The 26949-nt window shown below is 39.0% G+C and overlaps 1 protein-coding gene across 2 annotated transcripts in view; it reads left to right on the forward strand.

The window, feature by feature from the left end:
* LOC102209856 (seizure protein 6 homolog) overlaps nt 1-26949 on the forward strand; it is a 91831-nt gene that overhangs the window by 58210 nt on the left and 6672 nt on the right. For both annotated transcript variants that reach the window (XM_005737882.1, XM_005737881.1), the window contains exons 4-9: nt 6864-7056; nt 15527-15712; nt 16652-16820; nt 17297-17463; nt 17554-17748; nt 18543-18681. In XM_005737882.1, the coding sequence (XP_005737939.1) occupies nt 6864-7056; nt 15527-15712; nt 16652-16820; nt 17297-17463; nt 17554-17748; nt 18543-18681 (1049 nt within the window). The remainder of the gene's footprint in view (nt 1-6863; nt 7057-15526; nt 15713-16651; nt 16821-17296; nt 17464-17553; nt 17749-18542; nt 18682-26949) is intronic.

Here is a 26949-nt window from a genome sequence, read left to right on the forward strand (position 1 = left end):
CCAAAGCAACAAGACAAAAAATAACAAACCTAATTAGCTCAGGGCTGTATATGCTAATGAATGACACTGAAGGTAGGGTCGCCAAGGATGACCATCAATGAAATACCCCTTTAAGGATTAAGATGTTACAGAGCATGCCAAGAGTTTATAGCTAAAACTGACTTGAGGGTTAATGATTGGTATTTGATGCTGCTTCTGTGACCATGCTCCTCTGACTCCAATCAATAGTCATGTTAATAAGCGGCACAAATACTTGACACACAGGCCCCTCTCAGTGCTGGTTGAATTGCTGTATTGATCCTTGCACTCCGATTTTAATTCTAGCATTTCTTACAAAAGAAGCAAACTGCACAAGGCATTGACCCTGGCTGAGGGTGGCTGATGAGGGAGGGAATTAAATTTGTTTTGTTGGCGTTCAGTGACCGCTGGTGCTCGTTTCAGATGAAAGTGCCACAACAAAGATGGAAAGATTTTCAACAAAAGCGAGTCTTGGCACTTTTGTAAAAACAAAAGTTCCACTCGTAAAATTCTTTGAAGAACGTAATCACGCGGTGTTTTAACAAGGTAATGTTTAGGCCATTCTTTGGATCGGGTCCCAGGCAGCACAAACGACAAAGGACACCGCAGATGTGTCACAGGGAAACGAGTCTGACTGAGGAATGGAAGCCAGCGGAGGCTTGCTGCCTTTAATCAACTTGAGATGAGGCAAAAGGAAACCTTCATCAGCCTTTGCTGTGGGTGAGTAAGTCAGGTCATAAAGAAGGCCAGTTTGATCTTGATGAGCTTTTCAGGGCTTTGGCGAGATGAGTTTTCATGGCGCCTTGCAATCCTGAGAGGAATGCTTTCAGGTGACACTAATTGCTCCTCCACCCAGCTAGCTGTCATAAAGGAAGAAGAAGAAGTCTGTCTGGCAGAAGGTGAAGTCGTCTCCCCCCCCCCACACAACTCTTTTAGTGCCATGATGAGAGTGGGAGGGTAGAGATGCATGCTTGAAAATATGAAGAGTAATCAGTAATGCATGAATTTAAATCTATGCAAAAAATGCAGTGTAGCAAATAAACCGAGGTGTCAAGGCCTGAGAGAAAATGAAGCTGATTTATCAAAAAGAAAGAATCTCATCTAATGAAATGGCTTCTAATGTCTGAGTAACTGAGCAAATAGAACAAAAAACAAAACCCCAGCATCCACTGTTTAACTTATCACTAAGGTGGTTGCATATGGTAAACTCAAGAGCCAGCTCAAATTAAACACAAGGCACAATGAGTGAGTTATTGTATGCAGCTTCTGGCTCCTGCACATTCTCATTAACATTCAGCATTTGCTTATTGGTAAGAATCCATTGTTTTAGACAGCAGGGCAAACAGGAAATGGCCTTGACTGTTTTATGTAGAGGTGAATGTTCAATTAAGATAACGTTTTTATATAATGAGCACTACAACTCCTTTTTTTTTTTTTTGCTTGCACAAATCTATCCAGAGATACACGAAAACTGCCAACTGGATGGGCCAAAAATTATTCAAATGGCAGTGGTTGTGATGGTGGTTGTGGTGGGGGAGGCACAAGCAAGGTAGACACATTTCTGGTATGTTCCAGTTTATAAGCCAGGGGATTTTATCATAGTAATTATGATACTGCAGCTGGTGAGTCCAGTGGCTGTTGATTTATTGCCCCCAGCGGCAGGGTCATTTAATTTCCATGTATAGCGGTATCATTTTGATTACATACAGCTCATTTCTGCATAAGCAATAGCTCCTGTGAGTCAGTGTAAATGTTCATTACTTTTTGCCACCAGATGTTTTCAACAATAAAATATCAGTGAGAGCAAGCCTCTGTGGACAGTTAACTCATTTTGCAGATAAATGAATAAATTAGTGAACAATGCCCATATCTCACGTGTATGAAGTCAGATTGGTTTGATATAGTGTCTATTTTAGGACACCAGGAGAAACATTTGGGTTTTGTCCAAACTGCATTTGTACTTTACATTTTTAAACATAAATATCAAAGTTTGAAATAACTCCTGGCTTTATAATATGGATTATTTAGTTTATATTTAGTATTAGATTAACTGTACAGTATGACACAATCACTGCATGAACTCTGTGTTTGGCTGTTTTCTGTTCAAATGTGATAACACCCCTACACACTGTTGACGCACACAATAGTACAGTTCAAAGAAAGCTCCTTGTCCTACAGGGCTACACATCAAGATCAAGGTGTTCAGTCCTACAAATATCATTGTCTTTTTGAACGTTATAATGGACATTTTCTTTCATAGTTAGTATTCCAAGTGCAATTCTAGGCCTCACAATTGTACTGTAGCCTTGCAGGATAGTGTGTTCATTACAGTGGTTTGATTGAAAAGACACAGGGTAGAGGAGAGGGGTGACCTTCTCTTCTCTAGTCCTCTCATTTTGATTTGTCTCTGGAAAAATATTGGACCAAGGGTTGGGAGAAAGATAATGCTACTAGAGAAAGTGCACCTTATCCAAGGTCGGTGTTGCATTTCTTTTATTGCCCTGAGCTTATTTCATGAAAAAAAGAAAGAAAAAAAAGAAAAAGAAAGATATTCTGTCCTCTCTCAACATAATTCTGAAAATGGAACACCATACTGTATAGATGGCATCCTGTGATAATGATGTGGTTGGTGCAGAAGTGTGCTTGGTCAGCCAAATCCCTGGCCACACAAATGTGTCTGCTGAGGCAGGGATTCCAGCTAGGACTTACCATAATACTGCTCTCATTACAGTCCAGAGGAACACGCATGTGTGTGTGTGGTGTATGTGTGTGTGAGTGAGACAGTGAGTCCCTGTGGGCATTTGGCTGTAGCACTGGAGAAGATAAGGTAGTCTGATGTCTCCTGACATGGTCAATGATTCATAATTGAGGCAGGACAGCTGTTGCTGGGTGCACTGACAGGTCCCAGGGTGGATGACAGATGATAGGGCCCTCTGGGGCTGAGCTATCTATCAGTCCAAATGTTCTCTGTCCACTATCTGCTCACCTATCCTTCATAAGCCTCCCTGATATATGTAAACCAAGTAGTCACAGATCCGCAATCTTGTTCTGCTCACTGAATATGATAAGTTGTTGCAGTATCAAAGACTACTGTCGATACCGTATCCAAGGTGGACATCAAATAATAAAGAATCCAATTTACAATCAAATTATCTTCTGTGTTTCAGTGAATTCAAATGCTGTTTTTAAACAAAGCCACAAAAAGCTCTTAAGCGAATATTAAAAATGACAAAAATAAAAAATTGTAATATTTAATGTTCTGCACCATAGACAAAGCAACATTTATAAATCAGAGCTTTTCTAGCAGGTCCACCACAAGCCCGTGATAGTGAGAGTAAGTATGCTACGAAAGTGTTTGTTTCATTGTGCTCTGGAAGCCACTATATGGATGTCTCCTCTGTTAAGACACTTTTATTGTGAGTTGCAATAAAGGTGTCACAGCAAGTGTTAATCTTTTTTTTAAGGCATCAACATCAAACGTATGAAAGCCAGGACAAAACACATTGGTGACAAAAAAATAGAGAAGATATGATGCACTAAAGTAAACCAGTGGGATTATATAATGTTTTACACTGTACAGTATATACTAGAGTTTTTTTTTCTCATTTCAGAAGGAAATTATTGTATTTATAGCACAGAAAGACTTCTTATCTCACAGAGTGAACTTTACATTTTGCATGTGCTTTTACCTGGAACAACTGTGCATCTGGGAATTGCCACTATCTGATTAGTAACTACAAATTAATTACAGTTTCCTCAATAACTGTAACTGCACAATTAAATGTACATAATAACACAATGCAGTTAAGATGACATCATTCACATCTGTTTTCTACGGCTCTCATTTGCTAAATTTGACAGGCTAAATTGCAATTCCACATTGACTATGTTTCAGTCTCATTCTTTGAATATATCAGTGTGACTGTTAAACTCAAGGAGAATTACTGTGCTCTCCTGTGAGCCTGTAGGGAGAATTATTAGGTTATAAAACAGTCAAATAACCTAAATAATCTGATTTCCAAAAACACTGTGCCCACAGCCTTGTCATTCTCATTACCCTTGAGGAATTGAGAATCTGATTCTAAAGTCACGTTTCATTCTTTTATTACTCACTGTGACACTCCTATTTAAGGCACATGCAACTATGCAACTCCAAAAAAAAAAGCATCTTGGCATCTTTGACCTGATGACTGACTGCTTGTTGTGCACCTTGTATCCCAGAAAACCTTCAGAGATTGGGTTTAAATCTGGTATTGATTAAAAAAAATCAAATCAATCAAAGTGGCTGATCTCATGGATAATTCCGGAAGAAGTCACCTCTAAGCTCAGGCTTGCAGCGTCCATCAGCCTCTCTGCAGTCATTGTCAGCACCTCCTCGACTGAGTGACAGTTTGTCTACGTGACCAAATTCATTTTGCTACCATCGTGTGACTAGTACTCATCTTGCCCACTGTCTCAGCTTTTCCAAGCTACTGCACTAACAATCCTGCAACATAGCCTAGGGCAACCTTTTTTTTGCCTCGTGACATACCTGAAACCTAAGCCCACTACCTGTGACAGCATTCAGTTTCACATACTGTGCCGACCTCTTGAGTTTTATACATGGCTCGGAAAATGGGAAGATATTTCAGAAGACATTTATTTAAACATATGCAAACATAAATGAAAGTATATAAGGCAAAAGTTTAGAGTTACAGCAACAGTTCACAAAGTTTTACCAAGCTTAAGTTTGTGAACATCTCTTGTGTTGTTCTTCTTCTTGTGTTCTTGGCAGAACTTAGTCTTTTCTCATAGTTTTTCATAGTTTCTTGACAGCCACCTTTCCAGTAAGACTATTTCTAATGATGCTTTGACAAACAGTAGACTGATAAACCAAAGAACTAGTGTCAGATCATTGCTTAATTGTTTCTTGTTGCTTAAAGATGTGACTTTCAGATACAGTTCATGCGCTCCCAATAGTTTTTCAGCCTGACACTCCTTTTATCCTCCACTTGTACAGTTTCCTTCGAATTTTTAAGGATACACTGGACACCAATGCCATATCTTTTGGCAATCACCTTGTTGGTGCAAAAATACAATGACACAAACTGTGTCATCTTTATTTTTTGTAGATTCAACTAAAGACATGGAAAAAAAAAAGTTTTTGCGACATGCTACTAATAACAAAGGTCCAAAAGATATAACCTGTGAGTGTCGCTTTGCTAGGTTGTCTATTATGTGTAGACCCAAAACAGGTTCATCTACTGATTTTAGGTGCCTCCTTCATGCTTGAATAATTCATAGTTCAGTATTAAATGGCTTAACAATCAAACAAACAATCAAACAAACAAACAAACACATTTCCTCTGAAAATGGTTGGGTGCAAAGACTTGACTGAATATGAAGGAAAAAGCAGCCAATGTTCGAAGAATAACTTTAAAAGATCTTTAGAAAGCCTGAAGAACTATTGTTCAAGATCACTTCAAAAACAAGAAAGACACGAGGAGTGGTTTAATTTTGCAGATTACTGTATAGAATTACTTAAGATTATTTAGCTGCTTGGCCACCAACATCCTGTTGCGCTTCAGTTTTCTATGGCAGCGGTTTTCAGAGCAATGTCTCAGCGTACTCCACAACCTAAAGAAAACAGCAATTAGCTTTAGAACATAGTGAACCATTTATCAGACATTCACAGAGAGACTGATCGAGACCAAAAATAGTGCTGAAAGGCAAGATTAGACTTGCATTTTCCAAGTGGTCAGAAAAAGAAACCCGACTATAACTGATGTGCACAACATGATAAACAACAAAGAAGACGCAGGAATTTATACAAGGGCAAACTGAGAACTAATAATGGGAGTGGAAACAGCTCTGGAACAAGAACAGGGATGACAATCAACGCAATGAGATAGGCGAGAAAGTAAAACTAAATACAACACGAGAGAAAGCAAAAGGCAACAACTCTTATCTGGAAAACCAAGAGCTGACTAAAAATAAAAAGCCAATTTAAAAAACTTTCAAAAGTAGAAAAAAGTCAAATGATGATAGAAGAATATATATATACAGGACACAGGGGAGGGGAAGAAAATAACAAGCAAGGAACCAAATAATTACTAGGACTCTAAGGTAAGCTAGCAAGAACCAAACTTCAGCATGAATAATGCAAAACTCAAAGAACCATAAACTATGCAAAACTCAAACCCTGGCATCAAGACCCAGGGACCATGACAGACTAAACAATATGTGTGTCAGATGAGAAGAACACTGAATTATAAAATCCCATCAACCTACAATGACATAATCAGAATGTTCTAGCAAAACCCAGTGATGAATGTACCATCTTTTATTATCATATAGAATGATGATTAGGATCTGTTGTTGGATTTTTATTTTCCTTTTTGACTTCTGCCAATAATTAAATAAATGATGCTCCAAATGTCTTTACACAGACCGTTTTACTACATACAGTAGTCCTGATTCCTTTGCCAAATTTAGCTGCAGATTCTGAACCCAAGACATAAGGCGTTGCTAACAGACTATTCTGCAGGCAGGCAGAAAACATAGAAGAAGAGGAATTGTGCAACAAACCATTAGTGGAATGACTCAGATAGATTCTACTATTAGTCAAAAATATGTTTTCATCCCAGCTGCAGGTTATCAAAGAAATGAAAGCAAACATGTTTTCTGAGGGGGAATATTAAGGGTGAATACATATGCTCAAACTAGTACTGAAAATAATATGTATGTAATGTAACATTTGATAATGTGTTGTTTGCAGTTCTGTTGGAAAATTGTTTTTTTTGTTTTGTGAAATTGCACCAGTGAGAGCTGTTGTTTAATCTTACTGCATGGGTGTGTTTTTTTAGGTGCTAAATGTGAGCGTGTTGGAAGGAGAGCAGGTGACCGTGGAGGATACAGGAGGTCAAGAACCCTTCATCCTTGCCAATGAGTCGGTCTTGATGACTGGCTTAGTGCTACGCAGCTGGAGCAACCAGATCTCTATCAGTCTCCGTAGTGAGAAACGCCGCAATTCAGCATATCTCCTACTCCATTACCAAGGTGAGCAGAAGCTATACATTACTAGCTTTGGTGCCACATCATTCAAACACGTTACATTAAACATGACAACAGCTTATTGTTAAGCAGCAGCTTTCTATCAGGTAATGCTTATCCTCAAGCAAAGATGGTGCAGAGCTGGTGAGAGGCTGCAAAATGGTTGACTAATTGCATTTAAAATTGCTCTATTTCAAAACACTATCTGTTGACCTTCAGCTGGGCAATGATGTGTATGTGCCTTTTCCATTTAAATTTTTTCATTTGCCATTTCACGGATCACATTTGTAAAGAATCATTAAGTGTAATAAAGTAGTATCTGGTGTGTCAGCCGCAAATCCTGTCAGTAGAAATAGTTACTGTGTTGTTGTTGAATATAATGGCCTATAATTTCCAACCTCTCCCTCGCTTATTTTGTGTGTGACATTGATCTTCTATGTCTGTAACAATGTCTGTTTATCTTAGCAATCACACAAAGTGGCCACCAATTACATGCCCCATCGATTTGAGCTGACGGTGGTCGCTGGTGGACAATTCATTCTACCACATTACTGTGGTACTTTCATCAGCTAGAAAATGAAAGGGGCCATCAGAACTGTGCGGCTGATGTGAGATAAATCAGCCCATCGCTGTTGGATGTTTGAATATCACTGTGAGGTCAGGCCGAATGATGACAGTGAAGGGTCACCACAGAACATACAGGGTGATGTATAGCTGGGAACACATGGTGATAAACAGTTGAAATATATATGAGTATTATTTTATATCAGTTGGTACACTTTTCACCTTTACCTGTCCCATTTGGATTTTGCATTGTTTAAACACCTCAAACTCAATTGAAGTAATGCAATGCAAATGCAAAAGTACAAAAAATAACATTGAATACATAATGTACTCTATAATATACAGGACATCCTTAAGTGAATAGCATACCTCCACCTTGGCATTGAAATTATGCATGCTGTATTTGCTGTAAAAAACAAACAATTAATTTCTATATTATCCTATATTGCACCAAAATAAGTCAACATTTTGCTGTGCTTCTCAGTTTTAACATTAGCAGGGCATTTTTCCCCAAAATTCCTGCCCACTATGAAAACAATTTAACATAATAGGCTTCCGTGTTATACTTCTTTGCCAACAATGTGTCAAAAAAATGATCACACATGCAGCCTTGTTCGTCTAAAAACCTGTTTGGTTTGAAAGTTGATGGAACAAATTCAGCTACATTAATGAGAAAAATAGCAGGAGCAGATTTCATGAAGATTAGACATATCGGAGTCACGGAAGATATTTCAATTTGTGTTCTTCTGCTTTGCAGGCGGGGTATCTTCTTGTCCTTTACAATGGACTGTGAGAAATGTAATTGGACAAGCGTGGAGAAGCAGATAGAACTGTGGAGAGACGCATCTCAGCTCGTCTGTAATTAATATTTGCTACAGCACGAGCTTGTGATGGCAGACTGATGTATCTGTCTATAACAAGAGCAGTTTGACACTTGGAAAATAACTTAAAGTGTTTTTTACTGTTTATGTTAAGAGAACATAAAGTGTGGGAATGAAGAGGGGCTTACCACTCTCCTCATATGTTCTTATCAGCGTCTTTTTCTCAATACCCCCACATATGTTTGTGATCTTATCTAGAATTGAAAGTATAGTTAATAATATCATCTTAAGAGAATGTATGTCTCGATTGTTCAAATATTCTCCTTAAAAACTGATTTTGTTAAAAAAAGAAAAATCCGAAAAAATACTTACAGTTAGGGATTTTTCTTTTACTTTTTCTAATGCACAGATTAGCCATTACATGAAACCCGGTGACAGATGAAGTGAATATGATCTGATGTGATTGAGCAATCTGAATGAGCATCAACGACATGCTGTGGATCAAGCCCAAATCCATGGAGATTCCGGCCCACAAACCCACAGAACGCAAAAGAGCTTCTGCCAGTGCTGTGTGCCAGACTCTGCATGATGCCGGCGTAGGTTTCATTGCCATGCTGCAGTGAGTTAGAGCTGCTTTGGAGGCACAACAGGGAACGCTATATGACGTTAGAGGTTTTAATGCTGGGGCTGATTAGTGTACAGTTTTGGTATTAATAATAAAGGAGTTGGGTCAATTAAAAAAAAAAATGCACACAACGAAATAAGCACCCACCAATACAATTTTTTTTTCAAATTCAGGCATCTATTCTCTGTAGGATTAAACTGAAAACAATTTAATTTCTCAGTAAGGCATTGCTGTTTAATATAAAATAACAATGTGAAAAATTTATGATCTTGCTCTTTCAATGAGAAGAATCGGTTTAAATTTAAGTTTTAAAAATGAAATTGCATACTACAGTGCAAGTAAGGATTATGACTTATTTTATCCCAAACCCATCCCTGCTTTCTGAAAACTTACTGCTGATGAGTAAAAGTAAAGCCCACCTTTCGGCTATTTTATATCTATAACATACATAAAGAATTTTGTCTGAATTAAATGTAATACCGATGTAATGTCTGTAATATTAAATGTAATACTGTCAAAGCCTTATTTGATTCCAAAATGTTTGATTGAAATTATTTACAACGTCTTAGCATTGAGATGATGATATAATAATTGTATTTGACATCTAAGGTGAGCTAGGAGTTTTTAGCTGTATGAAGTAATCCATGCTGCTGATGGCAGCGGTGTTTCACAGCAATTATTGATTGTTTTTAACTTAAAACCTGCAACGACAAGAGATGTGGTCAGAGGACCCCTGCCGCTGGTAGCAATCCAGCACATGCCACCTGTTCTAAGTAGCATTGATAAGATTCTTGTCTCTAGTTCAAAGTTATTGCTTTTTAATGGCCTTTATTGAGTAAATGGCCATTTCGATTGAGGCTTTAACCAAACCACATAAATATCAATAGGCTATATCACTGCGGAACTATCGTCTGGCTTTGTACAAGTGAGGCACTTTACCAGAGACAACACTATTGATGTTTCTATAAAAGGTAATGCTTTGATGCACAGCCAGGTCATGTGGCTTAGATATATATTGACAGCCACACTCTCCCACATGTCGCCTACAAGCTGAGCGACTGATGTTATATCTGTATATTAAACCAATAACTGACTATAAAGATGACTAATCATTGCCATGGAATCTTCGCTTCTTGCACATTTTACTCTAAATGTCAGTGTAACACACAATGGATAATATTTTCCAAATACCGTGCCATTATATATAATAACAATCTACACTACATTCATTATCTGTGTTGTGTTTTCTGTCACCTCATTTCATTATCTGCTGCCATTTTTGATCCTATTCCAGCTCTCCACCTGAAGGGATTCAGGCAACGCATACAGGAGTGTAAGCGTTTATTAGAGCTAAATTGAAATGCATTTTATTTGTTTGGCCAAATACACTGTGGGTAACTGACTATTACTAGCTTCCTCAGCTCATCTATTGTGCCCTAGTCAACAACATTTGTCCATCATTGGTTGAAGAGCAGCATTCTCAATTTGAAGTAGTCAGGCAGATGAAAAATGTGCATACAGCTGAATGAGGCTCATTAATGGAAGGAATGTGTGAGTGCATGCAGGTGTCGCATCAGGCGTTCTTTTGGGAAATGTTTACTTTCTTTAAATGTTTTCGAAGGTTGATCTTAAGTAAATGTCGATAGAGGACGGCAGAACGGGGAACTCATTATTGGATCCCAAATACACATTTAGAGTTCCACATTTGAAATTCAAGTTTGTTTTTTGTTTTTTGTGCCAACATGTAGGTGTGAAAGGGCAGGAAGCAAAATGAAAAGCATACTTTATATTCAATAAAGACAGTACAAATCCACAGCTTGTGCACAGAGAAAGAGAATAAAAGAGAGAGTGAGTGAGGAAAGAATGGCAAGAATGTTTTTTTGTAATACTGACAAAAATAAAAATAAAATAAAAGACAAATAAAAATAAAAAAGACAATTAGCATGTGCCCATGTTCCTTATGGTTATATATTACTTGCGACAAGGTACAGTGTAAAAATCCAGAAGTGTTTTGAGCTACTTTTCCTCTTCTATTTTTAATATTTACTAAAGTGACATTTTATTCCATATAGTGTGGCATTTTTGTCAGGAACGCTTCATTTTGACATCATCCATTGTAATATCTGCCGATCAGGCATAGCAAATTCAAATTCAAAATAGCATTATGAGCACTGACAATAGTAACACTGATTATCGCTTCATCATGTCACCTGTTAGTGAGTGGGATATATTAGGGAGCAAGTGAATATTTTGTCCTCAAGGTTGATGTGTTAGGAACAGGAAAAATGGGTGAGTGTAAGTATTTAAGTCTGAAAAGGGCTAAATTGTGAGGGCTAGACGAACTCAAAAGTGGTCCAAAGACGGAACAGTGGTGAACCAGGTCCTGGGTACTGATAGGGTCAAAGAGACAAGGCTCATTGATGGAATACAACATGATCCGATCTAACATAAGTAGTAGTTGAAACTGCTGAAAAACTTAATGCTAGTTCTGATAGAAAGGTGTCAGAATACTGACAGAAGTGCATCCCAATTTGTTGTGTACAGGGCTGAATAGCTGCAAACCAGTCAACGCTGATCCCAGTCCGCTGTTGACAGTGTCAACAAATGGGAACTTGATCATCATGGGGCGATCGTGGCTCAAGAGTTGGGAGTTCGCCTTGTAATCGGAAGGTTGCCGGTTCGAGCCCCGGCTCCGACAGTCTCGACCGTTGTGCCCTTGGGCAAGACACTTGACCCGTTGCCTACTGGTGGTGGTCAGAGGGTCCGGTGGCGCCATTGTCCGGCAGCCTCGCCTCTGTCAGTGCGCCCCAGGGTGGTTGTGGCTACAAGCTTAGTAGCTTGCCATCACCAGTGTGTGAATGGGTGGGTGACTGGATGTGTAAAGCGCTTTGGGGTCCTTAGGGACTAGTAAAGCACTATACAAATACATTTACCATTTACCATCAGAGCTTGACTATGGAGCAATGGAAGAAGGTGGCCTAGTCTGATGAATCACATTACCTTGGGAACCCCTGACACCTGGATGCACTATGGGAAGAAGTCAGTGGAGGCAGTGTGATGCTCTGAGTAACGTTCTGCTAGTAAACCTAGTAAACCTTGGGTCATCCACATGGATGTTACTTTAACACGTGCCACCTGCCTACCCACTGTTGTAGACCATGTACACCCTATCATGGAAAAGGTACTCCTTGATGGGTGTGGCCTCTTTCAGCAGGATATTGTGCCCTGCAAAGAACAAAGAATGGTTCAGCACAGCAATGAGTCTGAGATTTTGACCGCCAAATTCCCTAGTTCTCAATCAAGTTACGCACCTGTGGGATTTGCTGGACAAACAAGAGGGTCCACCTCGCAACTTTAAGGATCTGCTCAGCTACATCTCAGACTCAATAGGCCTCTGTTAGCAGGAGTTAAATGCCAAAGGTCATGAAAGCATAATTACAAAAGACTGAACATGACTTGTTTGGAAGGCTTGCCAGCAGAAAGCCTCTTTTCTCTAAAAGACCATGGTAACATGGCATAGGACTGCAAAGCTGCATCTGAACAATCACAAAATTTCTGGAATAATGTCCTTCAGGCAAACGAGACCAAAGTGGAGATGTTTGGCTATAAACCAACATATTCTAGAGTCATCTATCTAGCATTGGCTTAAATCCTGTGACGTAACAGGACAATGATCCTACGCAACGCAACAAATGCCCACAAACCTCGATGTACTGAAGCAATGTTGTAAAAGACAGTGGGCCAATTCCTCCACAACAAAGTGAGAGACTGATAAAGTCATTCAGAAAATGGTTACATAAAGTAGTTGGTGATAAAGATGACTCTACAAGCTATTCAGTTGTTGGGTGTACTCAGTTTGTCACCTACACTGCCTCTGCATTTTGGCATCACTTTTGTTAAAAAAAAAAAAATACTGAGCCAGTGTAATATTTATGTCTTTTTGTTCATCAGAGTTTGAGTTTTCCCTGGGTGAGAGTCTGCATTATTTTTTACCACAATCGTACAGTAAATCTGTGGTATTTAAAAGGTAATAAACAATATTTTAATGAGAGAATTTGAATATTCTAATGATACTTTTGCAACTAGCTTATGTATGTACTGTACTACTGTGGGTTTACATGAGTATTACTATGACTACGACTATTTCCTCCCCACTACAAGAAAACAATAACTAAAGACATACGCTTCACATCTGTTTCCTGTGGCTCTACAGCACCATCAGCTAATCTTCCTGGCTGTCTGCACTGTGGATCTATTATTTCTAATGGTGAAACAATCAGACTTTATGGCCCAGCACCACATCTACTGGAATGGAGGCAGCACGTAATTTAATACTTCAGGAATTGGCTCCACAATTTTTGCCTCTGGCTCTCCCACTGCATGCTCAATAGGGATGTAAATGCTGCTATGATAATGGCAATAACTAGGTTCATTGGAGCTAGTGATAAACTATGAATGGAATGGATGACCCAGGGGCAGTGTACCTCGTCCCTGTGGCTCACTGATTTACTGCAACGCAAAGGCCGGTTTCATTATGGTAGAAACCAGTGGCTTGTGTAAAAGAAACACATAAGTCAGTAGTTTCACAAACCTTTATGGCCGTTATGCATTTAGGGCTGTTTTCCCTCGAGTTCAAGTTCAAAGATTGATAGAATGACTTTTTTTTTTTGAATAGACAATTTAGCTTCAAGGTAATGGTAGAAAACATCACTAAAGTGATGTTTTTTCATGTCCAAATGACTTGGTTGAAATGAAAGCGCTTCAAATCCAACCTGCTGCATATTGTCTAATCTGTTTGCACTGTTTAACCTCCACTTGCCCTGCTTTTGTGGAGGTGGGCCAACAACCCTGTCTATGAAGTGTGTGCTATTGCTTTATACATGTGGCTACTGCTCTAGTACTAAACACACCATGTTAAGATGCCAGTCTTGTAGCTCTTTTATTGAGGATCCTGTATCTGTGCTTTTTTGTATTTGAACCAAATTAGACTCGATATATTGAAGATAAACCCATTTCTTGATGTAAACGTACTTTTTTGATATTACGTAGCCATTTGTGAAATCATGCAAATATATATTAAAATTATGAGTGTTATACAATTCACTTAACTGTGAGCAAGCTACCTTTACCATATATTATCATTATTATTAATTTTGGCCATTGTGCTGTAATTTAAGACTTTAAGGCTGCAAATATGATTTCAGCAAGACAGTTTTAACAAACACATGACTACCAGCTGCCCTTTGCTTTGTTATCGTTGCCTGTTAGCATTTGTTTAGCTTTTGCATCCGCTCCATTAAGCTAAAGCATGTTATTCAAGGCTTCTAGCTTTCTGTACTTCTGCAGTCTCACAATCACACTGTTATTGTAGCACAAGCCATAGTGCGTCCAATTATATTCTGTTGTTCACACATTTCCAGAAGTTTAAAAGTTTTAGTCTGGCCATTAAAGTGCCTACACTAATGAGGTAGAACAGTGTGGTTATTAGACAGGAAGAGAAGGTTGTTTAATAGCTTCCATTAAAGACTTGGTTAGCTTACTTCATTATCAAAGTGAACTCCATGCCGTCCTACACCATTTATTTAAAAAGGGAACAGGACAACAATGCATAGCAAGTCTGGGAACATTGATCTTACCCCGCTGCAATCGCAACTCTTTGACAACCACTATAGAGGCTATTCCTCAGCCTAACGTTACAGACCCACTATGATGTTCATCCGACCAACCATGCATCCATTTGTCAAAGTATCTGCAGCAACTACACACCAAACCACACAGTGATGATAATTACTCTAGTGCCAAGAACATGTCTCTGTACATTTGCATACTGTTTGTACTGGTAAACTACAATTAAAAGATGTAGTGTATATAAACAAATCTGAAGGCTGGTTCTAATAACTTCTTTAATTGCATGTTGAAGAGAAACAGGAAGACAGAGACAGATTCATTTGCACAAATTCACAATCATTTTGGATTTAAATATTTATGGGTCTTCAGCAGTGGTTTGGAGGAGAGACAACTTGGTCAACAATGAATACACAATGCAGAACATAGAGGATTATGTTGTGCAGCCAGTTAACATTGTTGGCAGTTTGGTCCAGGACTGGATTGTGCTCAGACAAATAAAAGGCTGAAAAACCCTGGAAAATGATTTTTCTAAATGCTAAATTAAAATAAATAAATAAAAAAAACTTAGACCAAGCATGTCCTTTCCCAAAATGATGCATTTAGTTATTTGTGCTGTGATTTCACAGCTGCTAATGGTGAAATCAGTTACATTAAAATGCAATTACTGGTGTTATAGTATAAACATGCTTTGTCTCTCTGTCTCTCTTTCCTATCACTACTGTATAACATACTGAACTTTATAAATCGATACATTGCAACAAAAATTATCAAATTATAATGTATTCATAAGAGCACCTTCATTTCCCTTTCCCTCTATTTTTGACTCCTTCCTCTGCAGCCTTTGTGCTGAGTTGTGCATTCCCCAAAGAGCCTGCTGGTGGAGAGGTTTCAGTGACGCACCTGCATCCCGGCGGAGAAGCCTATTTCAATTGTTTCACTGGATACAAGTTGCAGGGTCCAAAAATGCTCACCTGTCGTAATGCAACCACGCCTTACTGGAGTGGAAAAGAACCCCGATGTGTCGGTAAGGCAAATTCGTTTTCTGGATAGACAAGTTTCAGGGCAACAAGATCCCCCCACCCACCCAACTGATACTCTAACAATAAAACTGCAAAGAATGTAATTAAACTAAATGAAATCTAAACGCTATAACAGTGGGTTATGGGCTTATCCCTTCAGCTTAATTGGAATGTTGGGTGATTTGGTTTGATATTTAATTTTGCTTTGTAAACTAAATTACCTTCAGGCTCGTTGCCTGACAGTGAGTGTGAATATGTTCAAGTAGTTAACATTGACTGCCAGGCTTTCAAAGCAAACATCTAAGTATTGCTATTAATTTTAATAATTATTTAATTATTCTTATATTTGAGAGTTAAAAGAAAAAAGAGTTAAGGAAAATAATTTGCAAAGTGAAACTCGCAATTTTAAAGACACAAGCCTGTTTCTCTTCAGCTTTCTCTGAGAGAACAGGAGATTTTGATTAACAGAGCCTTTCACTGTGTTGTCTCCTACTGAGTCACACTCGGAGGGCAAATGAGCGTGTTTGCATGTGATTAGCAACACAGGGAGCTGTTCTTTGGAGACAGGGCAAAATAAGGCCATTGGACCTGGCTGCCTTAATTAGAACTGGACCACATGACTCTCCTTCTCCTGCTGGTAAAAACTCATCTGCTAGTTCCAGCCTTTCACCGCGCCTGCCTGCAGCTGTTCTAAACTGATAGTGTTACTGCCGCTGTTTTGCTTTTACCTTCACAAACAATCAGGCACTCTTAGACCCAGGAGAGCCGCCTGGTGTAGCTCAGCCACAGTCCACTGCATATCGATGCAATCTGTGCTCAGACAGGGACTTTTCTCCAAAATCCCCCTACCACAGTTCAAATCATTACTTTTTTTTCATCAAGTTTTTACTTCCTACTCTTTGTCCTTTTTTCTTTTCTTTTCTTTTCTTTTTCTTTTCATACAGCATCCTGTGGGGGAATGATAAAAAATGCCACATATGGCCGCATCGTCTCTCCTGGTTTTCCTGGCAACTACAGCAACAATCTGACCTGCCACTGGGTTTTGGAGGCACCTGAAGCCCACCGGCTTCACGTTCACTTTGAAAAGGTGGCTTTGGCAGAAGATGATGACAGGTAGTTTATGTATGCTGTTAAAATCAAAACACACATTGAGAATAAATGTGAGCATAGTGTGGAAATGTGAGTTGCGTCGAGCTTTGAACTCTGAATAACAGTATTCCTGCAGATGGAGGATTAAAATTCTCGAGGGCTATAAATGACCAAAATCTTTAGGGAGTGACAGATGAATTTGAAAGGACCTTTTATCATGATAATCCTTTAAGTGTGCTCTGTCAGGCAAATGAATTGAGGGGACCAGAAGGTAGTGAGAGGTAGGAGACTGCAATTGCATTATGTATCCTTCTGTAACCACTGATCCATATGGCAATTGTCATGCATGCCCATTCACCTCATTACAAGGTGTAGAATGTTATCACAAAGTTATTACAGCTGCAGCTGGAACAATGAGCAGGTCTCGGGTACCTTGTAATTTCTTTCTTTAACATCTATTTTAATCCCATCAGCGCTCTCTCCCTGTTTTCTTTTTTTAGGTTGCTAATAAAAAATGGCAACAACATAGACTCTCCCCCTGTGTATGACTCCTATGAAGTTGAATACTTGCCAAATGAGGGAGTGCTCAGTACCGGCCGTTATCTGTTTGTGGAGTTCACCACAGACGGGACGATGACCTCCACCGGCGCAGCCATAAGATACGAAGGCAAGCTGATGAGGCAGAATGCAGAGTTTGCTAATAATATCTTGCACCATCCTTGTCACTTATGTTCAATGTCATACACTCTGTCTGCAGCTTTTGCGAAAGGGATGTGCTACGAGCCCTTTGTGAAGTACGGGAACTTCAGCAGCAGCGATTCCACCTACAGTGTGGGCGCAGTGGTCGAATTCTCATGTGACCCTGGCTACACACTGGAGCAAGGCTCTGTGGTGATTGAGTGTGTGGATGCACAAAACCCTCAGTGGAATGAGACCGAGCCAGCTTGTAGGGGTGAGTTAACAGATGTCATGATTGCAGGGCATAAAAAAAATAAAATAAAAGTGCTTCCACTGGAGAAGAACTTGGAGCAATATCAGATTGACCCGAGGACCCGAAGCTTTCATTGTCTGCTTGATCACTGCAGGAGTTAGTTTTTCTAATATTAAATACCAGTGACAGTTAACTATATCTTCCTAAGCTGCTTTCCTCTGATCCGTGATAAATTTTCTCTCAAAACTGTAACAACGATTTACTTTGAAATGTGCGCTCACAGGGCAGATTTTCGAAGTGCTTGAGATTAAAGGCGCACAATAGCTGGCCTAAGATGAGAACTGCCACAGTTCACAGGCGACGCATCACATTTAATAGCGGCCCAACCCTGAGCCCTTCCCTTCCCCTCTCTGTTTCACTCCTCCCACATGCACATACACACAAACATGACATGCTGACCTTAGTCTTGGTCTTTAAAGCCTTCATGGTTATTCTGCAACAGAGTGAAATTGAAAAGCTCTCCAGTAAAGCTAGCTATAAGAAAATTTAATTTCTGCTCGTATGGGTCATGGTCACCAAGTGGTTCAGTGTCAGTTTGCAGTTTTGCGAGGATCACACCAAGATGCTTGCACAGCACCTGATTTCAGCTGTATTTTATTAAGCACTAAGATCACGGGCATAATCTAGCTAGACAAAATTATCTATGTACCAACATGTATTTTGAGTGAATTGATTTCTAATTTGCATCTTACTTTCCTGTATCTTCAAATCTTTTACGATTGGTTTTTTCAGCCTGTACTGTTTGTGTGTTGCAGCTGTGTGCAGCGGGGAGATCACAGACTCTGCTGGTGTTGTGTTGTCTCCTAATTGGCCCGAGGCTTACGACAAGGGGCAGGACTGCATCTGGGGTATCCATGTGGAAGAGGACAAGCGGATCATGCTTGACATCCAAGTGTAAGAGACTGCACCCAGGTGTAAGACTAGAAATCACTCAGGGAGGTCAGAGAGGATGTCAGGCTCCAGATATAAACACACACACCCCTCTTGGTTATTTTCCCATCCTTTGTCTCATCTACGCAGACACACTACAAAATGCGAACAGGAAAGTGTTTCTGTGGTTGCAGTCACTAATTAGATTTTTTTTTCAACATCCCCTACATTAAGAATTCTGTGTTGCTTCCAGCTCGCTCTCTGACCAGATTAGCCAGTAAGCCTTCCTGTTCTCACTTCCCTGGTGTCTGCCTCAGAGTTGGCTTTGAAATGAATCTGCTCTGGCAGTCAACTACTCTGAGCCACTTATTCAGCCTACCCAACTGTAATTCAGCACAAATGCACAGAGATGTCAAAACAGACAGATGCGCACACAAAATCCAGGCACACTGTTTCACCTTCACCAATCACTCGTGCACAAATGTCCCCTGAATGCACACACATTTTGTTTCAGTCTACACCAGTAATTGATCTTAACTGAAGTGAAAATAATCGCACAACCTTTTCTTTATGGTACGTGGAGCCTTTCTCAAAAACAAAAAAACTCCGCAAAATTATATATCTTGTGCCACTGTCTTGTTATCTTTTATGGATTTATCCCTTTGCTTTGGTTGAATGATTTCCACAATATTGCCTTGCACATGCAGCCTATCGTAAGCACCAAAACTACATCATAAGTGATTCCTGTTGTTGCCTGAAGCACTTGCAAACAAGAGGGCACAGAGAGGTTAAAAATAAACCAATGGGAATACTGCCTGAGGTTGTAAAAAAAAAAAAAGTCGCTGACAAATCTCAACCAGTGGCAATTGCTAGCTGTTGGTCAGAGTGGTCAATTGTGCATGCGTGCATGAATTTGTTCCCTTCACTTTTCATATTTCCCATATTCATAATTCTTTCTGAACAGTGTAATAAAATTAGGACATAATTATGAAATGAAGTCTGAGGCTGTACAGACAGATTGCAAGCTGTCCTTAATAGACAACCTCCAGAACAAATCAAATCACCATCATTACTACAAATCTACCATAGTGAACAGCAGCCAGAGGTGGCAATCATGAAGCTTTTTCACTGATTTAAATCACTCCATCATTTCAGTTAAGACATTCATGGTCACTTTTGTGGATGCATAGGGAACAGTGCTCGCTAGTTTAACATTCAGCACTAATGCACCATCTTCAATTCATTATTGTACATCCCGTGCATTAAGTCGGTAGCGGTATAACTGACGTTTGGTCAGTTGCTCAGCATTTTATTATTTGAGCTATTTAAATTTAGATTTTTTCTTATGTGGAATTTGTTTTACATATGTTTTTAATCAGGCAGTAACACAATGTGAAACATAATAAAGCCAAGAATGTGGCTCTGAGTTCCTGGTGAAGAAAGCTCCACCACTGAAAACGATTAAGTCTAGGCATAGTCATCATATGGCATTCTTATATCTGTGTATCTGAATTGTGCTACTTTGTTATCAGAGTGAGGTGGTCACAATCTACAACCAGTACTGTACTCAGGAGTGGTTCTGTTGCTATAAACTGGGACTTGACTAAACTAGAGAGTGTAAAATATACTGATAAAAATAAACTAACCTGTTCATATTTAATGTACACTAGAACAACAGTAGATATAGTAACAAATACTGTGTTCCACTGCAATGCTCATTCATCTTTTAAAAGTTGCTGAACTAAGCATAAAGATACAGATTAATATCGCCCAGCTGTGTCGTACTGAACATTTGTGTGGGCGGGGATTATTTCTGCTCATGCCCAGTTTTGTATGCTGCTGCGTGGTCTAAATACGCATCATTTCCCAAACTATATCTGTCCGGCACTGAGATATGAGCCGTCACTCAAATATGAGCCGCAGATCAAAAGGGAATAAAAGCATTAGAGGAGACCAATACAAAACAATGTCTGAACACAGCACTGAGCTTTATGTGACCCCACATGCCACTGTGATCTTTAGATAGAGATTAAGACCCAGTGATTAATCTCTGTTATTAAAAGTCAACCAGTGCACCTAGGGTAATAAAATAAAGATCAGAGAGGATTTTTAATTTTTTTTATCACGCAGAAGTAAACAAGTTTGATTAGAGGTAAACTGATTCTCATTCAGTGCCCTCTTTTTAAATTGCACCATGCTCAAATTTCTTTTAATCCTGGCCACATGAGACTGTTCACTGTAAATTAATGGTGGTGTGCTTGGCTTTAGTTTATCTCAGGGTTGGTCATGTGTAGCTTTCCTGGCACTTGAAACCCACAGCTTGTCTGATCCCTGCGGACCCCACCATTACCTTCAAGTCTGGTCCACTCTGCTTGAGAAAAAGCATTCCTTTAGGCTCGGCCAACATGTAATTTGCATCAACGTGTGTTTGTGTGCATGCGTTTAGCATGTTAAAGTGACAAAAGGCTCTTGTGGATAAGAGTCGTCTCATTATAAGGGTGGGCACACACTTTTCCGCAGTAATGAGAATGTTTTCTGTGTTATCATTCATCACTGTGCCAGTGCTGGCAATTACAGAGGAGCAATGTGCATAATGAGGACTGATTAATTAATTTAGGCCAAACAGGAGGGCCGACTCCTTGCTAATTAGCATGGAGCATGGCTCCAGCAAGAGCCAGACACAAGGGGTTACAGCTGATATCCCCACCTGTGGAATATAGCTAGGTAAGTGGTCCGCGTGTGCTTTAGCATTGAGCGTATTGTATCTGGAAGTGTGTTTCACCAGACAAAATGATCACAAAGTCTCTTTAACAGTGCTAATGTTTCAGTTTAGTGAGCAGGACTGGAGACTTTGCAGCTTGAACTTACTGGTTTTTAGAGTCCTCTTGTGGTGACTCTATACATGACATGCAACCTGGACGTCAGCTTATGCTGTGATTATGTAGGTGCCTATTTTTTATGTTATTTGAACTGAGCAGAACAATTTAAATGTCAAATATGTATGAAAAAGATGTTAGAAGGTTGCTTTTGAAAGTATGGTACCGTGAGCTATTTCCATTCTGTTAGAGTTAATAGAGATTTGCTGTGTTCTTTAAACTTGACTGGTCAGTGAAGGTGACAGAATGCCTACAGGCTTGTAGAAAACAACTGTCATTCCCTCATCTGCAGAACTGAGCCGGTGGCATTGGTATGCAGAGGAGTTTTCAGAAATTGTTTTTCAAGCAGACCTTGGAACTTTGCAAATGCCTGTGCCAAGTTGGTGAGGGAAATGTTCAGTCAAGTAAGATCTGACTAAATTTAGTCAAATAAATAATCTTTTTTATGTCTGTCTTGCATTCTCACCCATCTTTGTTTGTGGCCAGTAGTAGTTCGTGACTGTTGTTTACCAACAAAGATCTCAGATGTTGTCGCTGTACTCCCAGAAACACAATATCTTTCTAAAATTGAAAAGAATTATGAAATCATGGATACAGAGCAAATGACTCAGGGACAACATATTTCTAAGATTTACCAGTTTTCAAACCAGGACAGGACTGGCTTTTCATGACTTGGGGGCCATCTTTTAAGAAAGGAGCCATGTGGGATGACATTTGGGTGCAGTGACTGCCAGATTGGTGCGGTGTGTGGCCGAGTAGCCTGCAGTGACTTACTGTGCTGTGTATGTTTGGACTGGAGGCATCTTGCGTTTGGCAGTCTTCTGTGGTGTCACTGGGATTTTTTAATAAACTTCAGGTAGAAAGGTTAGAGAACAGATGAGGTCAGTAGGGCAATTTAAAACCAAGGTTGACCGCAAGGTTCTTGACGAGCTAGCGTGACTGAGGGGGCTATTTAGGAAACCAGACGTGAGTGGTTTCAGTGCATCAAGTGGAAAAGTTATCCGCTGATGGTGCCCACTACAATACTGATTGTTTTTGGATATTACAACAGTGTTGAACATGATATCTAAGATCTCGAGGGGACCTAATGACGCTGAAAGGCAAAGTTGTGCACCTAATTGTTTATCAGAACGTCAGCTATGGCACTGATAAATATATTTTGATTAAAACACTTTAAAGACCAAATAAATGCCAAAACTGTGAGGAAAGATTTCTCAGATGCACTGGTTTGCACAAAGGGGGCAAAGATCAACACGGCTGAGATGGAGCTCACTATACATCATTAGTGTCAAAGAATATGGGCTGTGGTGCTGATAAACCACCGTAGTAGGAAAAAACAGGAAAATCAATCACAGTGAAAGTAGTAAAATTAGAAACTAGCTTCATTAAAAAAAAACAACAGACAAAGAACAGCCAGTACATTGGCAACATTTTATAGTATGTGGCAAAAGGGATCAGTGGGTGTTGGTATATATTTGTGATGAGAATGCAGAAACCGGATGTAATCACACAGTATTAATACCAAATGACAGATCTACATCACTCTGGGAGGAAATCCATGAGAGCAGAGAAGACTGATAGCTTTTATGACCCAAAGGTGAAGAAGAGCTCAAACAGAAATGAAGATTCCATGCAGTGTATGCAGAATTCATGGTATTCCTCAAATAGATTTATGAGAAAGAAGAAAGTTTAAGGTCAAAAAAGTTATTTGCCTATCCTGTAGATGCCCTCATAGAAGGCACCAGGTCTGTATTTCCATAGAGTTTTATCATGGAGATTTGGAAGTGAAAATTGGCTTTGTCATTCCTGTCACTTCAATCCACAGTGGTCGATTGTCAGAGAACACGGAGGTGTAAATTGCCCTCATAGTGTTCCAGCTAACCAGAGGGAGTACATTGCCACCCAAATTCATGCAGCCCACATTCATTATTTGTGTCCAGGAGGAAAACCCTGTCCAGATTTCTTCAAAAAAAAAAAAAAGATCTACCCATCATTCTGGCCATATTGTGTTAAAATTTTATTTTGCATTATTTTTCACAGAAGCAAACCTCGTGGGGCTAATTAGATCTGCTTTTTGTTTATACTGTTAGTCAACATAAAATATTCAAGATTTATTTCTAGTCTGATTTTAACAGCAGTTTGTTTGCTCTCAGAGGAATTCTGTGGGGAGGTTCTGGGTAAAAGACAGAGTAGAAGAGAGGTCATTTGTTTCCCTTTATTATGAAACGCCGTCAATCACAGATAACATGGCCTTATCTCCTATTATAGTGTTTGTCCCAAAAAAGCTGAAATTGTCAGTGTGGATGTGGACAGGACCCCAATGTTAACTCGGGCAAGCCAAAAATAAGCAAAGATCAACCCTTTTTATTTGGCTGTTTTGAAAATGGCCAACATATTCCAAAAGGGAACAAAACATATATCCAAAAACAATCACCACGACGATGGTAATAAGAGTATAAACTGGGTCTGAACATCGAAAAGGAACAACAGATGCTCTGACAAACCAAAGTGGAGACAGGACTATGCATAAGGACTGTATATAAAGAATATAATAGGGCTGGGGGAAAAAATTGATACAACATAAAATTGCAGTATTTTGTGTGGCAAAATTATATCTATACAGGGACACCAAATATTGGTATTTTATTAAATATTGATTAAAAAAAACCTCTGGGGATACTATGAACAAGATGGCTCATCAAATGCACCACCATCTTGAGATAACATTAGCTGAGCAAACTTACATTAAATCGGCTCAGCCAAATTACCATCAAACACTGGACATACTTGACAAAGTTTGCTCCTAATACAGAGCAAGGTAAGAAAGCTAATAGCTCATTCAGACGAATGAAAATTAAACACCAACCTTATTCCATCTACATAAAATCCTCGGCTCCTTGGTGATTGCATTGGATTTTTTAAACATTCTCCAACCTACTGCAGCTTGTGGTGACTGAATGTCTGCCCAGAACTTGAGTGTTGCACATCATGACAACTTAAGATCACAAGGCAGTTGCACAGATAGGAGGCAACCTTTCTGCAAACATCATAGTCTGACTTGGACTAACTTCAATCACTCTCAGAGAGATTGTCAACAGTTTGCAACTATAAATTAGTTTGCAACTAATTTATAAATGCAAACTGGTTACCAACAAGATAGGACTCGACTCAACTGCCTGCCAGCTGGTTACATTTGGTTTATATTCCTATAGAACAACACATGGTTGAATAGGTGCAAATGTGGATTTCTGTTTATGTAAACAGCAACAGGTATGCGATTTTTGACAATTCATCATTTAATTGCTTATTATCAGAAACAGATAGCATTCAGTTACAGACTGATATCAGGCTAATAGCAGGCAGTGGCAATATTTACAGCAGGTTTTAGTGACAGTGTTGGCATGTTTGACAATTTCAAGTAATTTATTGGATAAAACAGTATTTAATTTGGGTGATATAATTTGAATTTGAACAAAGGTGAGCACAATCACAGTATATGTTTTTGCTTCAAATCTTAAGGACCACTATAGTGACCACAAAACTATGACTCAGTAATATCATAAAACTGAGGTCATCATATAAAATAATGCAAAACTGGAGCCAAAAACTCAATCAAGAACATAATCCAGAAGCTAAAAGATACAGTAAGCAAATTTGGGGATCATAACAGCAAGTCAGCTGGTAGTTGCATTTTGTCTGTCCTCAGCATGCGATTTAAAAAAATCCTGTCATGTCGTTTCAATGGCTCATGTGTGCGTCAGTCACATATATCAAATCTGGTTGAGCATGAGATACTTGAAACATTCACAAACATAAAGTAGCACAAAAATGCTATAAAAGCTGTAATTTATTACTTTAGTTTTCATTCATCTTTTAACATTAAATATTTATTACACATCTGTGCTCTTTATACGCAGCATTGTGCTGCTGAGATATTTTTTATTTATTTTTTTAGAGTGTTGGCATATGTTTGCTTGAAAGTTTTTTTTGTCAGTATTAATAATCAGCTCGTTAATGAGATTTTTTAAAAACATTTGAGAATAGCATATTATCTCAGAGCTTATTATTATTATTTATTTGTAACATATTCTTACTCATTTGTGTTCGGACAGTTGTTACACAACAGTCGCTTTTCTTATAGATGAGCTTGACTCAGAATTGGAAATCTTAACAATATGGATATCTCTACAGTGTTACTGTAAATCTATTGCTCAGACAAATAAATGTAGAAAAGACAAAGACACACCATTTAAGAACAAGCCGAAATTACATACAGCAGCTACAGAAACTGCACATTTTTGAGGCATAGTAATTTGAAACTTGTACTCTAAGCACTGTTTTCTCACCACACTTTGTGCCCTTGTTTTGTCACTTGATCTGGCACAGTAAACAGTGATGTACAGTTTGCATTGGAGACGGCTGTAAAGACACCACTGCTGGGCTCCCATGAAGCATGTAATTGAAGGCACTGTGCTATTTTTATTCTTAATTTTTAAATGATACAGTTCAGTGATTATTAACACAATCAAGTTAAGTCGTAAAAACTAGCTGCACTGCTATTTCGACACCAAATTTAGTCACGGGTAAGAGCAACCATTTTCTTGTCCTCTACAGCTTATATGACTACATTTCTTCCCCCCAGTATTCTTCATACTCTGTGTCTGATTGATGCTGATGTGATTACAAAGACATATGAATTTTCCAAATGGAAAAAGGTTAATGCATTTTTATGTTAATCAGTAACAGCGAAAAATCCGCCAAACTGTGACTTGACTACCGTTTACTCTATCACACATTAACATCACAAACACAACACAAAACATGTACAACTGAATTCATACGTATTTATTCATTATTTATTATCTGTTATTTTTTCTACCTGTTTCTGTAGTCCTTCTATAATTCCGTTTTTGCTTGTATGGCAGCTTTTTGTAAAAGGCCGGTAGGACTATTCAAAAAGTAATTCCTTTGGATTATTTTGATGATATGCTCAAATACCCATATATGCACATCAGTATATATTCATGGGATGCGGGGTGGGGTGTTGGGGGGCATCAGACAGACATGAATCATGAATAATTTAATGTTTACATTGCATCAGATGCATCTAATATAAACAAAATTGCAATTTTCCAAGTACTGCTGACACTGTCTAGTATCATCAGCTTGTGCTTTCATCAGCGTAAAGGGAGACAGAACACATTTACCAACTGAAGCTCTGTGCACAACACTCAGTGTCAGGTTTATATTGTTGATTGTCATTTATGCTTAGAAATATTTAACCATGTATGCTTAGAGGTGTATAATCGATTGTGTAGTGATAGGATGTGTGATCCTTAGGAGTCTGCAAAGACTTCCTGTGCATTCCAGAGTGCTCTGGCATTCACACCCACACCCTGGAAGCATGGGAGAGGTC

This window comes from Pundamilia nyererei, unplaced genomic scaffold (assembly GCF_000239375.1).
Source record: "Pundamilia nyererei isolate P.nyererei 1_Seehausen unplaced genomic scaffold, PunNye1.0 scaffold00080, whole genome shotgun sequence".
NCBI classification, from domain to species: domain Eukaryota; kingdom Metazoa; phylum Chordata; class Actinopteri; order Cichliformes; family Cichlidae; genus Pundamilia; species Pundamilia nyererei.